Here is a 15,998-nt window from a genome sequence, read left to right as displayed (position 1 = left end):
TCTGGTCCCATTTCTGAATGTCTCTTCAGGTTGTAACATTTCAAATTTCTGATATATAAATGGGAACATCTCGTGGAAGCTTCATTATATCAAGGTTCTCTGACTATATATTCTGCTTTTCATTCGATCCTCCCAACTTAACTCCTCTTTAGACCTTCCTCATGTTGACCTAAAACATGTAGAATGCAAGATTTCTCCAGCAAAGATGAGTTTATTTGGAATCAGCAGAGAATTACAGTTCAGAGTCTACAGCCATGAGGAACCACCTACAATACGCCCTCATGGCGAGGGAAGGCAGTTGCTTGTATAGAGGAGAAAAAGAAGTTGGGAAGGCTCTGATAAACAAGTTCGCGGCTTCCCATTGGCTGGGTCCTTGCCAGGAAAGAAGTCTCTTCCTTGTTGGACTCAGCTGTCTTCACAGGGAGTGAGAGCGCCCCCTTCTGGTCACCAGACTTTATTTAATTGAGGTTCTTGTTTATTCTTTTTGCTCCTCAGTCAACAACCCAAATTCTGACCCTGGCTGACTCTGAGACCCTGTTTATAATCTCTGGACTTGGGAAAGTTTCTCTCAACTTATCTTTTTTCTAAAATGCAACTTCTATCTTTTCATTTACTTAATGAGTCTACTGTAAGTCCTCGTCGTACTTCAAAATGATAAAATGAAAAATTGAGAGAAACTGGAATAAATTTAAGATAAGGAGACTGCCACAAAAATTACAGACCCTGGGGTAAAAGATCGTGTTTGCCGGGCTGCTGTGATGTATAATTTTTAAAAATTATATATATATAATTTTTATATATATATAATATATATATTATAATATATATAATATATATAATAAATATATATAATATATATAATAAATATATATATAATAAATATATAATAAATATATATAATAAATATATATAATATATATAATAAATATATATAATATATATAATAAATATATATATATATAGTCTTCATTCTCACTTCCGGCAAAGAACTCCCAAGACCCACGGAATCTCCTAAGAGAGGAGAGCCACAGAAGTGTCATTTGTTAGGTTAATGAAGTAACTGTTGCTGCTCCTGAGGAGGGGAGGGGGGCCAGAGGTCCAGTCAGTCACCAACGGCCAATGATTTAATCAGTCATGCTTATGAAAACACAAAACGGCTGTTTGCAGAGCTTCTGCCTTGGGGACCTGGCTGACCATGCAGTGATGCAGGGAAAATGGCCTGCTCCTTAAGGACCCCTCACCCTCGCTCTTCCCCAGACCTTGCCCTATTGTCTCTTCCATCTGGCCGTTCCCGAGCTACACCCTTTTATAAGAAACCAGGAATCTAGTCAATAAGATGTTTTTCTGGAATTCCCATTGTGACTCAGCGGTTAACGAACCCAACTAAGCATCCATGAGGACGTGGGTTCAATCCCTGGCCTCGCTCAGTGGGTTAAGGATCCAGCGTTTCTATGAGCTGTGGTGTAGGTTGCAAACTCGGCCCAGATCTGGCCCGGCCAACGGCTATAGCTCCAATTGGACCCCTAGCCTGGGAATTCCACATCTGTGGGTGCGGCCCTAAAAGACACACAAAAAAGACAACACACACACACAAAAAGATGTTTTTCTGCATCCTGTGAACCGCTTTAGCAAAGTCATCAAACCTGCGGAGGGGACTGTGGGAACCTCTGATTTACAGCCAGTAAGTCAGTAAGAAGCCTGGGGAGTAACCTGGGCTTGCAGGTGCCATCCGAAGTGGGGGGCAGTCTTGTGGGCCTGAGCCCTTCCCCTTGGAATCTGATGCTTTCTCCAGGTTAACGATGTCCGAATTGAGTTGAACTGCAGGACACCCAGCTGGTGTGGGGGAAAAAACCCACACTCTGGAATTGGGTGTCTGAATCTTCATTTGCTCTGTAGATATCTGAAGAAACAATTTCCACCGAGATTAGATGTCACAGAGTTTGGACTGAGACAGGCTGCAATTTCCCTAAAGTAACAAAATGCTAAACTTACGGAGAAACTGAGGACAACAACCAGTAAACTCACTCTTTTGACACTTGATGAGAGAGGGACTTTCAGTGCTGCCTGAGATACAGTGGAAAAAGGGGAGGCGCTGACCCAAATAAGTTGAAAGCTCTATGTCTTGTTGGCCTTTGAGTCTTTATCCTGAAAAGGAAGTGAAGACAGGCAACTGAAAAAAAAACGCCAGTCATAAGAAAACTTTACAGAAAGACGCAAAAGAGTGACTTTTGTACCAGCAGCTGTTTTTCTGAAAATAAAGACCTGAATGACACACAAGCTCCACATTAAGGATGTAAGAAACTGAAGGAGGAAGGACAGGGATTTGCTCGCAGCAAGAACAGAGTGATGGTGACTGCCCGGGAGAGGAGGTTTAGGTGAGCTGGTGAGCAACTCTGGCTTTGACCTCCGTGAATGCTGAAAGACACTGTGTCCTACCAAGTGTCCATTTCAGGCGGCCAAAGAGTGGGAGAAACCACTGGCTCTAGAACCCCATTTCCTACAAGCTTCCCCAAGCTTCCCCTTTGACTCTCCCAAACCTTGAAGAAAAAAAGAAGCAGATGTTGTGTTGTGACTTAGTGTCTCTTTTCTTTTCTTTTTTTGGCTGTGCCCATAGAGTGGGGAATTTCCTGGGCCAGGGATCGAACCCTCGCCACACCAGTGACAATCCTGGATCCTTAATCTATTGAGGCACTAGAGAACTCCCAGATACTGTGAGTTAAAGGAGAAATTTACTAAATGAGAAACCACTGCTCCACAGGATACCAGGTACATTATTGTTGGCAGATTAAATGATTGTGAATGAGGTAGCAAAATGGAAATGTTTTTAATTTCTTACACTGTATCTCCTTCATCTGAAGTTTATAATCCCAGCCACCAAAGGTAAAGAGAAGGGGAGCAAGACTTTGCTTGTCCTTTCTAGACAAAATCAATTCCAAGACCAAAACCTGAGTCCTAGTGGCCGGTTGTCAGGACCGGTCACCACTGTCAAGTTGATCTGAGGATGGTCAGCTCATATTTGACTGTATTTGACTTGTTAACTGTGTTGTCTGCTGATAAATATCTCTTGCCCTTAGTGACATGTTGTCTTGCTGTGGAGACACTGACATGGTATCAATCATTTATGCAGAGGAAGCGTTATGGGAAAGTCAGGTAGGAGTTCCCATCGTGGCTCAGCAGAAACAAATCTGACTAGCATCCCTGAAGACACAGGTTCAATCCCTGGCCTCGTTCAGTGGGTTAAGGATCCGGCACTGCCGTGAGCTGTGGTTTAGGTCACAAACGAGGGTTGGATCTGGTGTTGCTGTGGCTGTGGCATAGGTTGGTGGCTGTAGTTCTGATTCGACCCCTAGCCGGGAACCTCCATATGCCATGGATGCAGCCCTAAAAAGAAAAAAAAAGAAAAAGAAAAGAAAATCAGGTAAACCCTTCCTCCTTTGGCAAAAAAAGTCCTCTAGCTGCCAGTGACCTTGTTACTCATCTCTTCTGAGCTACTAACGCCACAACAGTTTGCTTTTACTCAGGACCATGTGTGCCTGAGATTATGATGTTTAACTTCATGAATTTTCTCAAGGAAAAAACTGTTCTCCATTTGCAAGATGCATTTCCATCTAGCAATTGTTCTTGGTCTCTTACAGAGAGAACCATGGCTTTCAAGTGCTCTGACAGCCAACCAACTAAAGTCACAGCTCTAGGGCCTAGGGAACAAAGGTGGAGAAAAAGCAGGCTTAAAGATGCAGATGCTGCCAGCTGGACATCCTTTAACCAGCCACCCTCAGCTGGGGAAGGTCGTGAGCTGAACCCCCGCTGGTGAGAAGAACATCCACGTCTGGTTTTATGAAGTGTCAAGCTGGACACTGCGACTCCCTGGCCTCTGCAGTGCGTTTTCTCCCATCATAAAAAGAAACGTAGGAGAAGAGAATAGCTTGAGAAGGGGCCAAAGGGAAAAAACGGAAACATCCATACTTTGGCATCAAAGGTGTTCAGACAAGAAATTCTTAACATCCTGAAGGAAGAAAAGGTGAGCTACTAGATTAGAGCTATGGGGGGGGGGAGCTAGACAAGTTTCACTGTAATCATATATAACCAATCTTTCCTGCAGACGGAGAAAAGAGTGCTCCCCATAAAGGCATTTTGCGGGCTATTTCACTGCCAAGTAGGGTTAGGGCACCATCTTGTAGCCAAAATCTGTAACATATTGACACAAGAGAGCCTCATTTGTTCTATTACTTGGGATGACAGTTTAATAGTTTCCAGGAACAGTTTACTTTCTCTCATGACCACATAAAACACTGAGAAAATGCCCTATTTTATATATGCATATAATGAAAACATAGTGTGAACTAAAAAGAATAAGGCTTATGTAACAATCTTTTTTGTCTAAGCCAACTTTTTTTGGTGCTATAGTTTGGAAGGCAGCTATGCTCACCACTATACCACCAAGGCACACTGGTGCTATAATTTGGGCTTAGGAAACCAGAGGGTGGGAAAGGGTGTTGGAATTTGGAACTATATGACTTTAATGTCCTTCTCTGGTGCCAAGGTCAAGTATCAGTGCTTTTATCTCAACTTCCTACAGTCATGACCACTGTGTGGAGGAGTCCTCCAAATGGTCACCAGATGACCCTGGGTATACACCCCCCTTTTTTTTTTTTTTCACCCCTTTTCATCAACACCCTCATACCCACGTTTCTTTTGCCCACATATCAAACTTATACAGTAGTTATTCTCAGATGGCAAATGAAATAGTTGTTCAAGATAGTTCCAAGTTTCAGGTTTTTTCACATGGAACTGCAAAAGTATAATATTTTCTGCACTCTAGCCTATCAATTTTCATGGATGCTTTTAAGAGGTACAACTTAATTTAGGACTTTATTTAGAAACGTGTTGAAATCACACTCTAAGATTTGGATCTCTTTGCTTGCAAAAGTAATTTTTATGAATTCGAGTTAGATTGGTTCCTTTTATAAATCTAAAAGCTTGAAAACCTAAGAGTGAGGCTAGTTCCTCTCCAACCTTGTAGATTAATGTCCTGTAAACTGCTCTGAACAGGAGAAATATCAGCATGGCTCATGGGGGTAAAAAAAAGGATTACTGAGTTTGCAACCAAGTTCTCTAGAGACCTGAAAAAAATATTCTCCTACCGTAAAATTAGAATAGTGCTCTAAGTAGAATCTGACACTTTGCAAATGCTGATAAAGTATTGAGAGGACATGTACCATTTTTTGCTTCTCAGAAACTTTCTATAATCTTCCCTCCTATGGTGTCAATGAGATGCTCATCACATCATGTTGGACTTGTTGTGGGAGATTTGCACAAGAGCAGCATTTTACTACTGCGTCTGGTTTTCTGCCTCCCTGTTGATTATTAGGAGTTGAAGTTACTCTCAAAAGAAAAGTGAAACAGTTTACATTTAACCTACCAATTCAGCCAACTAGGTCATTCTCAATTTCCCCTCTGAAAGCAGTCTTTGCATTAGCTGTCATATCCTCTTACATATAACATTAAGTCCACTTTCCTAACTAATCCAAGTCTCAAAGGTCCTTCATCTTCCTTTACAAAAAGATTTCATGGCTAAAAAAAAAAAAAAAAAAAAAAAAAAAAGATTCCATGGCAAAAGTGCTGTCAGTTTAAACATTTTACCACTTTTTTTTTTTTTTTTTTTTTTTTTTTTTTGGTCTTTTTGCCATTGCTTGGGCTGCTCCCACGGCATATGGCGGTTCCCAGGCTAGGGGTTGAATTGGAGCTGTAGCCACTGGCCTAAGCCAGAGCCACAGCATCATGGGATCTGAGCCGCATCTGCAACCTACACCACAGCTCAGGCAACGCTGGATCCTTAACCCACTGAGCAAGGGCAGGGATCAAACCTGCAACCTCATGGTTCCTAGTCAGATTTGTTAACCACTGAGCCACGACGGGAACTCCACATTTTACCACTTTTTAATTCTCAATTCCCAAGTCCCACTTTTCTGATTAACCTCCAGGAGTGATTACCAGCAGATTAAAATTAAAAATTGTTATGGTGGCCAAAAAGTTGAAAAGAAATAAACCAAAGGGAATTTGCAGTAGGAAAATTACTGAATTGAAAACAAAAGACTAAAGAGCTAGAAGGACACACTTAAGACTTGTCCTCAGAGTCCCCTTTGTGGCTCAGCGGGTTTTGAACCTGACTAGTATCCATGACGATGTGGGTTCAATCCCTGGCCTCATTCAGTGGCTTAAGGATCCGGCATTGCCGTGAGCTGTGGTATAGGTCGAAGACGCAGCTTGGATCCTGCGTTGCTGTGGCTGTGGTGTAGGCCAGCAGCTGGTAGCTCTGATTCAACCCCTAGCTTGGGAACCTCCATATGCTGTGGGCGTGGCCCTAAAAAGCAAAAAATAAAAAAATTTACAAAAAAAGACTTGTCCTCTACTGAATTAAATGTGTTGAGGTAAAATAGAATAGTACTTGGTACATGGTAACTAGGATTACGATTATGGAGTACAAATTGCTAAATACACACTTATTTTTCCATTAGCATCAACATTTTAAGCTGCTTTTGATTTTCATGTTTTATTTTAAAAGCATAAAATGTACATTCCCTGCCATTTATTTGTTTTATATAAATTGAATAACTATGAAATTAATCAGTATACAGAACTTTAAACCTAGAAAGAATCTACAGGTCATGTAAACACCTGATTGTTATAATCAGCACCTTACATTTCCAAAGGTTAAAAGTTCTGACATTACTATTTTAGCTAAAACCATACTAAAGAGGCAGAAGTCACTAATCTGGTATATCCAGTTAAGTTACAACGAAATACTTAAAGAATAACTTTTTATTGGTAATATAGCAAAGTTCACGTAAAACGTATATTCAAGTTATGATACCTCAAAGCTAGAAGGGAATAAAATACACCTAACTGTACAAGTTAAATTCAATAATAAAATCAAGGACTTTAGTTAAAATTTATTGAAAACTATCAAAAAAAGACTTTTGACAAAACAAAAAATGAAAAAGAAAAAGAAGTGACCTGATAAATACTTAATTTTAGGAACTCAGTATGAGGAATGAGACACATTTCTTTACAATTTGAAAAATGTCCAACTTTGAACATCTCTGACGTCTGTCTCACCGTTTTGCTCATAATTTCAGGCTGCCATCTCTTTGGCTGGCTAGCTGGCAGTGATGGTCTTTTCTGCTCTGACATGCTCTTTGGGCTTGGAATAGTCCCAGGGCCGGCGATTCTCGGTGAACCCAAAGAGTTTCCTAAGGGCCACTCGGGCAGCTTCTTCTTCCGCAACCAGCACTGTCTCCCCAGGACCTTCCGCAATCAACTTTCTATCACTAGGGAAAAAACCAACAATAGTCTGAAATTACATGGTACATCGTAAAACACAGTTACAGACTGGTATGCATGATCTTATTTTGGCAATAATATTCACCAGAAGTACCTGACATATTGTGCCATTTTTATCTTTCTACCAGAGTGTATGAACTGCTGACAAAGGATGTTTAAGGCTTGCCAATCTGATGAGCAAGAATACCTCGTTTTGCTTTGTACATCAATTAAAACTAAAGGTGAAACTTCTTAGAACACTATAAATTTTCCCCTTTGTGATGTCTTCCATTGCTTTTATACCTATGAAGTCTTACATTATATAAAGATTAGAAAAATGTTTACCGGGGGAGTTCCCATTGTGGCGCAGCAGAAACGAATCCGACTAGTATCCATGAGGATGTGGGTTTGATCCCTGGCCTTGCTCAGTGGTGTAAGGATCCAGCGTTGCTGTTAGCTGTGGTGTGGGTTGCAGACATGGCTCAGATCCCGTGTTGCTGTGGCTGTGGTGTAGGCCAGAAGCTGCAGCTCCCATTCAACCCCTAGTTTGGGAACTTCCATATGATGCAAGTGCAGCCCTAAAAAGACAAAAAAGAAAAAATATTTACCTAAATTTTATTCTAGTTATCTTAGACGTTCAGTTTACTATTAACACTTCAATCCACCTGAAATCAGTTTGAGGCAAGTCAACTGTTACTAAGAAACCTAAAAAATCCATGTGCGCATTTTAGGTTCTGTCAAAGTGCTTACACATTTTGATGGACAATAAACCCTTTCTTTTCCACTTCTAGGCTCAATCGAAGGTGTTACAAGTGTGGATGAGGGTTAAATCTGCAATACTTACTAGTCAAAGATTTTTTACAAAAATATTTAGATTAGCAGATACTCTGAAATTCTACAGTGAGTAGCTGGTTAACAAAAGCTTCTATTAGCAAACCACAGACTATCTACCTTCCTCTAAGGATGACCAGCAGGAAAGGAAGTAGTGCCTAGATGATAATGGGAATATAACATTTAAAAAAAAAATCTTTTAATGCAATTAGAGGTTATATTAAGGAATCATGAGAAATCTGTCTTTAAGGTTTCTGATCAATATTATGAAGATTAAAATTTTACTAACCAGTATAAGCCAACAAAATATACAGGGAGAGCTGTGGTGCTTCCAGACTGCCTAGTAAGTCTAGATTCGGGAGCTGAAATCTTCCTTTTCTTCAGTTCTTCTACCAGTAACCCCATGGGATTTGTTATCGTCCACATCTCAAAGAGTTCTTTTCCAGTCATTTGCGTAATTAAGAAGTCCTGCATATAAAAATACAATTTATACATTTAAATTAGTAAAAGGAAAATAAGGATCATAATTCAAAGTACACTTGTAGGAGTTCCCATCATGGTTAAGAATCCAAGTAGGGGAGTTCCCGTCGTGGCTCAGTGGTTAACGAATCCGACTAGGAACCATGAGGTTGTGGGTTCGATCCCTGGCCTTGCTCAGTGGGTTAAGGATCCGGCGTTGCTGAGAGCTGTGGTGTAGGTCAGACACAGCTTGGATTCCACGCTGCTGTGGCTCTGGCGTAGGTGTGGTGGCTACAGTTCCAATTACACCGCTAGCCAGGGAACCTCCACATGCATTGGGTTCAGCTATAGAAAAGACACACACACACAAAAGTACAGTTTTAACAAAAATTAAAAATTTAATGGGATTAAGAGGCATTACTATGTATAACTACTATGTATAAAATAAATAAGCTATAAGGATATGCTATACAGCACAGAGAATGTAGCCAATATTTTATAGTAGCTTTAAATGGAATATAGTCTATAAAAACACTGACTCACCATAGTGTCCACCTGAAACTAATATAACACCATAACTCACCCATCCTTCAATAAGGAAGTAAGTAAATGAATGCGCAGCTCATCATGGAGATCTCCCACTTAGAGCCCCTCCAGCCGTCACTACATTAGCCTTTACCAGACCATCATACACAGACTCCCTAGCATGGCTAAGAATAGCGCTGCTCAAATTTGGGCGTATTTAAATATGAAGTGGAGACCTAGTTAAACCAGATCCCCAGTCCCACTCTCAGGGCTTCTCATCAGCAGTGGGAGGTGGTGACTGAGAGTCTGATTTCGCAGTGATGCTAATACTGCTGCACGGGTTCAAAAGATCTTCCCCATACTGGCACTTACAGGTCCAGACCCACCTCCCATCACTTCCCTAGATTCAAAATGATCTGACCACAAAGTTATTTGCAGTTTCCAAAGCAGAAGCTCATCCTCAAGGTTTCTTCCTGGAACGACCTTCCTGGGGCAAGTGTCACTTCTGTAAAACTTCCCTAACCTGCTAGAGTTAAGTGTGGCCTCCACACCTTTGTAACCCCTGAGAGCACCTGCCACATTCCACTCTGTTTGCCTAATGAGCTGTGAGTAGGACCCTGAAGACGAGGATCACATCCTATTAAGCTCCAGTGCTCAGCACAGTGCCTGCCACACAGCAGACAATAAATATTAGGTGGACAAATGAATGAAATAAGAAAATTCCAACCTGTCAGTTCTTCTCTGGGAGATACCAAAGCTCTTAACTTAGAAATAGATACTTATGGAGTTCCCTTGTGGCTCAGCAGGTTAAGGATCCAGTATTGTCACTGCTGTGACTCTAGTTACAGCTGTAGCTCGAGGTCGATCCTTCACTGGGGAACTTCCCCATGATGTGGGTCCAGCCAAAAAAAAGAAAAAAAAAAAAAAAGATATTTGACTTATCTATCTCTACTGGGATTTACAAAGGGAACTGTCAACAGAAGCACTAAAACAGTCTCATGACTACCTGTGAAAAATGCAAAAAGGTGACCAGGGCTTCCCGTCATGGCTCAGGGGAAACAAAACTGACTAGCATCCATGAGGATGTGGGTTCAATCCCTGGCCTCACTCAGTGGGCCAGAGATCCAGTGTTGCCGTGAGAAGTGGTATGGGATGCAGACAAAGCCTGGGAACCTCCATATGCCTCGAGTGGGGACCTAAAAAAGCAACAGCAAAAAAAAAAGTGCCCCAAAATTATTTAGACTGTTCTAAGCTACTGTGATGAAGAGAACCAAGAGGGGATTTTGTCAGAATTTCTTTAGAAACTGCTATTTAACTGCAGGGGGAGGAGGGGACAGGGAAGGCCTTCCTTCTCACCTCAGCCTAGAGAGCTTCAAAGGGTCCATTAGCCTCTGAATCTGAGGCAAAGGACGCTCTGTTAACTGGCAGCCAAGACACAGTCCTTGTTTAAAAGCCACAGGCTGACAGGAGCTGCCTGCAGCAGTAGGACAGAAGTCTGCACCTGATGTCAAAGGTATAAAAACCCTTAAGACCTGATGTGGAACTCACTGAAAGGATGCGATTTTGAAAGGAATCCTATCCAAGAAAGCAGAAGTTTAGAGCCAACACCCACGTCAAGGAACATGGTTAGAAAGTTCCAGCAGGGAACAAAATGCTCACGAGAGTCTGTTTTAAATACTGACCAGGCTCAGAAAGCCCTACACCAACTTATAGCCATCAAGTCAATATCTTCTGCTTTCCTTTCCCCTTCTGTTTCCCTGAGCTCCTACCCCAGAGGGGTCAGTTAACATACCTGCTCTCCAAAGGCAGACGGGTAGTTCACCTATGATCAGCCCTGGCTGGGGAAGGAGGAAGACAGGACTTATCTAGGAATGATGTCCAAATGCTGGTTAAGACAGGTATTCCTAATCAAAATGATCAAACTCAGTTTCAAAACTAAATAAATAGATTTCGATAGTAAGGTATGTTGGTTCAAAACACCTGAGTTCCAAGGTCTGAATCAAGACTGTTTTTGTAGATTTCCTGTTGTGGAGCAGCAGAAACAAATCAGACTAGGAACCATGAGGTTGCAGGTTCCAGTCCTGGCCTCGCTCAACGGGTTAAGGATCCAGCTTTGCCATGAGCTGTGGTGTAGGCTGCAGATGTGGCTTGGATCCCGAGTTGCTGTGGTGTAGGGTGGCAGCTGTAGCTCCAACTGGACCCCTAGCCTGAGAACCTCCATATGCCATGGGTGTGGCCCATAAAAACCAAAAAAAAAAAAAAAAGACTGTTTTTGTGACCTGAAGTGACTGCCTGACTATCCATTATGTAAGAATTCAAAAACTCATGTTTTCATCCAAAAGCAAAGGATAAAACATCTTCCAGCTAACAAATTCTAAAACAACAGTGGAATTAAGCCATACTAATTATTTAAATATTTTAATTAGCTAAACTACTGGCTAACAACAAGCTAGGTATATGTCACAGGCATCAGAAATCCAAGATTTTATCACTTAAAAGAGCAGAACAAGAGCCAGTATTTAAGCATGGTGCTCCCTAACCACACTTGGCCCTCCAATAGTGTCCTTCACTCATTCATCAGACTTCTACTGAGCATCTACGGGTAGGCACTACCCTTGTACTCATGGATATAAAACTAAAGACATGGCTTGCAGTCCTTATAACTCACAACCCAAAATTCAATATTCACCTCTGATGCTGTCCTCAGTAAGAGACAACTGGAAAAATTAAGACACTACCATAATAAAAAAGCTTTAGGTCTTTCTCAGTTTGGGTAGGGAGAACATTTCGCAGGTAACCTGCCAAGAAATTCAGGATAAAAGACAACTTTTCTTTCTGTCCACCTCAAGCACATCCCAGCACCTGCAATTAGGAGGTCCCAGCACCAATCACTTACCCTGATGAAAAGTGCAGTCCTCTCTGGTCCACTGCTCTGTAACAGGGCTCCAATCACTGCAAAGAAAGTCTGCCTTAACACAGGCGGGGGAACAGGAAACTCTGCACTCAGCGCTAACTGCTCCACAGCCAGGTTTCTAGCCACATGACACACAACTTCCTCACTGGTGAGAAAGTCAACTAGACTTGTAACGCCTTCAGTGGGCAAGTCTGGGAAGGCGTCCTCAAAAAATTGTGTGAGGCAAGTTTGTGAAAAAGATATCCCTTGTTCAGATAGTTCTTGATTATCTTTAAGGTTCAGAAGAGCAGCTTCTTTGTCTATTCCAAGTTTTTGGCGTTTGGCCTCCTCACTTTTAATATAGCAGCTATTAACAAATGCAGTTTTGAGAAGATCTAGGGAAAAGGTTTCCTGTAACCGATGGCCAAATGCTTGTATTTCAGCATGGTAATCCCAGTTGGGCTTCTCTGAACTGAAAATGTAAAACAGAAGACAGAAAAAGTAAGTAAAGAGAACAAGATGCTATTATGACGCAAACATTTTTCACTGTGATGCAATTTTATTCATTATATAAAGGAAATTTTAAAAGACTGACTTTCATTTTAATTCCAGACTCTGATTTTCTGAAAATTAAAACTCAAGTCCGAAGATTATTTGTGGTTCTTTGCCGGATTAATTTTCCCTAAATCAACCGCCACATCGAAACGGTTTTTCAGTATCAAAGACTAAAACATTATCCTAACTTTTGGGTTCTTTATTTCTGCTCTAACCACAGACCTACTTTATACTTAGACATGAAATACAAAGTATAATTTCATAGGTTCAAGCCATAAACAGTAAGCACATTTTATTTACCAAGTATTTTACTGATTTAAGTTTTGATAGCATCCATTTAAATGAGCAATTAAATAAACTAGTATCAATATTATAAGTATGTTAAAAGTTCATAATCATTCTCAAGAGTGACTAAAAGGTCTTAAAGAAAACTCTTTTAAGTAAAAAATGGCAACAAACTATAAAGATCTGGATTATAAATCAAAATGTATATAATCTGTAAAGTTTCTTCCAACTCCAAAAGCCTAATCTCAACAATAATCAAAGAAATGCGAACTAAGAAACACTATTTTGTTATTCTTTTTAGGAAAAGAACTTAGTATTTTGTTTTTGAAAGAACTTTTAAAGAGTACAGAACTATGATCACATATATTCCTAAATTAGGTATGTAAACCAGATCAACTTTTTTTAGAGGGGAGGGCAATATTAAAGTACCTATCAAAATTTCATACTAAATTTCCAAAGGAGTAATAACTTCAAAGCTATTCACTGTTACATCAGTGGTGACAGCAGTAACATGGAATTCGAACACCCATAAATGGAGCCATAAAAGAGTGAGGTTCATTTACCTATACGACCACAACTACGTGTCAGAGATACATTATTAAAGAGAAAAAGATGCAAAACCTCATGTCTAATAGGATCTTTTGGGGGGGCGGGGGGGGGTAGCTATAAAGATCTGCATCTCTTTCTACGAGAACTTCTACTACTGGAGCAAGGTTAATCAAGGCAAAAACCAGACGTCAAACCGTTTTCCTTTTACTCTGGACAGTGGACTTGTGACTGTACACTTAATCTTTTTCCTTGCCCCAAATCCCGAAGAAGTCTCAGGCAAGACAAAACAGGGGCCACAGCACCCAAGCCCAGATGAAGGTGACCCAGCCGGCCTTATTTCTCGTAACTCTCACTTGACAGGATTCTAAGTGGGAGCTCCGAAGTGTCGGAACCCCTCGGCAGAAATCCATTCCCTTGCCTCGGGCCACACATGCCCGTCCCGCGGGTGCCTCCACCGCACAAACTCCTCGTCGCCAGCCAGGGGAGCACTAACGACGAGCAACCCGCGCCGCCGCCCGGCCGAGGCCGCAGAGGAGACCTCGCCGGGTCCTCGACAGCCACCCTGACCCCTTCCCTAGACGACTCCTACCGGCGCACGGGCGGCGGAGGGCACCTGAGGAGGCGCCACCGCTCCAACTCCTTCTGGAAGCGGTAGGCGGCGCGGAAGCCCTTCTTTGCTCCCCGAACTGGCGGGGCGAGAGTCGGGGCGGCCGGTGCCAGGAGGCGGCGAGGTCCCCACTGCAGCAGCCTCACCAGCCCGGATGCCATTGCAGGGGAGAGAGCAATGGAGGGCGGAAGGAAAAGAGCCGGATCAGTGTCCCCGGTAACACCGTCCCCCCCGGAACTGGTGGTGGAAAGCGAAGGTGGAGCGGAGCCAGAGCGGGGCAGCAGACAGCCGAGGCTGTTTTACTGCGCATGCACACTCTGTGGGGTTGGTTTGTTTGCTCACCTGGTTTTTACTCTGGTGAACTTGGTTTGAGGTCCGTTTGGATCCAGAAATTTCTCGAAGTTGCTTCGTTTTGTTGGTTGCTCTCGTTCCTTCCTTTCATTAATGTAAAACAGAACAGATTCACGTTTAAAGAAAACACATCTCAAAAGGGAGGAAACACTTCTTAGCAGCATATTATTTAGAGTTCCAGACTATCAAGCTAAACACTGTTTATGTGCAAATATTTACCTGGCATATCTCCAAAAGCCTTTCTTTCAAGAGACCTAGAATAAGAGATACTGACTTACCCAAATTAAAATTGTTACTTAAAAAAAAAAATCTAACAGTACCAGTTTTTATTAATCAAAGAAAGGAAGTGGGATGGACTGGAAATTTGGGGTTAATAGATGCAAACTATTGCCTCTGGAATGGATAAGCAATGAGATCCTGCTGTATAGCCCTGAGAACTATATCTAGTCACTTATGATAGAGCATGATAATGTGAGAAAAAGGAATGTGTATGTGTGACTGGGTCACCTCGCTGTACAGTAGAAAATTGACAGAACACTGTAAACCAGCTATCATGAGGGGAAAAAATCATTGGATTAAAAAAAAAAAAAAGAAGTTCCCATCATGGCACAGCGGAAATGAATCAGACTAGGAACCATGAGGTTCTGGGTTTGATTCCTGGCCTCGCCCAGTGGGTTAAGGATCTGGCTTGCTGTGAGCTGTGGTTTAGGTCACAGATGAGGCTTGCACCCAGTATTGCTGTGGCTGTGGTGTAGGCTGGCGGCTGTAATTCCAATTAGACCCCTAGCCTGGAAACCTCCATATCTGCGGGTGTAGCCCTAAAAAGACAAAAGACCAATAAATAAATAAATTAAATAAATAAATAAATAACAGTGGACTTATAGGTCTTTTTTCTTTCATTCTATAGCAATATGATTATATTGCTTTCCTACTAACCTAATACTGTGATTTTTAAAAAATACCTAACGTTAATGCACAAAGGAAGACTTGTCTGAATTCCTAGTCTTGAGTTGCCTACTGAACATCTGGACATTCAAAAGGACACTCTTCTGTGTTTTCTTTGCCCCGATATAGACACCCAGATTGGGTTCTTATGTCTTCAGTGGTTCCTATTTCCAATCTTTTGTCCAGTTGTCAAGTTCTTTTTCAGTTTATTTCCAAAGCAGCTACCTGATGGCTAGCCTCCCTCCCTCCCAGGTTGTTGTAATTAGCTTCCAAAGTAATGTGTCTCATACTTTCTTTCTCGGACACATCTCACCTACATTCATATCCCAGATGAAACACAGACCCAAGCATGTTACTACTTAGGTCAAGGATTTTCAATGTTGGGAGTTCCCATTGTGGCTCAGTGGAAATAAACCAGACTAGTATCCATGAGGACACAGGTTCAATCCCTGGTCTAGCTCAGTGGGTCAAGGATCTGGCATTGCCATGAGCTATGGCATAGGTTGCAGATGCAGCTCAGATCCAGGATTGCTGTGACTGTGGTGTAGGCTGGCAGCCACAGCTCGGATTTGACCCCTAGCCTGGGAACTTCCATATGCCAAGGGTATGGCCCTAAAAAAAGGCAAAAAAAAAAAAGAGGAAGAATTTCCAATGTTAGCAGCTGATCAAACTTCTGTC

The 15,998-nt window shown here is 41.8% G+C and overlaps 1 protein-coding gene and 1 long non-coding RNA gene across 2 annotated transcripts; both read right to left on the bottom strand.

The window, feature by feature from the left end:
• Nucleotides 1-191: 191 nt before the first annotated feature.
• On the bottom strand, nucleotides 192-2,146 carry LOC146396163 (uncharacterized). The gene is made up of 2 exons (XR_014829306.1): nucleotides 2,026-2,146; nucleotides 192-1,900 (listed from the first exon to the last, which is right to left on the bottom strand). It is a non-coding gene; the product is annotated as an uncharacterized LOC146396163 (long non-coding RNA).
• Nucleotides 2,147-6,801: 4,655 nt separating this feature from the next.
• Nucleotides 6,802-14,203, bottom strand: MRPL44 (mitochondrial ribosomal protein L44). The gene is given in 4 exon segments (NM_001243405.1): nucleotides 6,802-7,328; nucleotides 8,441-8,619; nucleotides 12,032-12,500; nucleotides 14,007-14,203. Coding segments are annotated over 4 exon segments (999 nt in total). The 5' UTR covers nucleotides 14,186-14,203; the 3' UTR covers nucleotides 6,802-7,156.
• Nucleotides 14,204-15,998: the final 1,795 nt, after the last annotated feature.

Source organism: Sus scrofa, chromosome 15 (genome assembly GCF_054392235.1).
Source record: "Sus scrofa isolate SSC_HxYL_T2T_F1_AM1 chromosome 15, Sscrofa_HxYL_maternal_Yorkshire_Landrace_v2.0, whole genome shotgun sequence".
NCBI classification, from domain to species: Eukaryota; Metazoa; Chordata; class Mammalia; order Artiodactyla; family Suidae; genus Sus; species Sus scrofa.
Note: the sequence above shows the minus strand (reverse complement) of the source record. Positions and strands in the feature narration are given on the sequence as shown.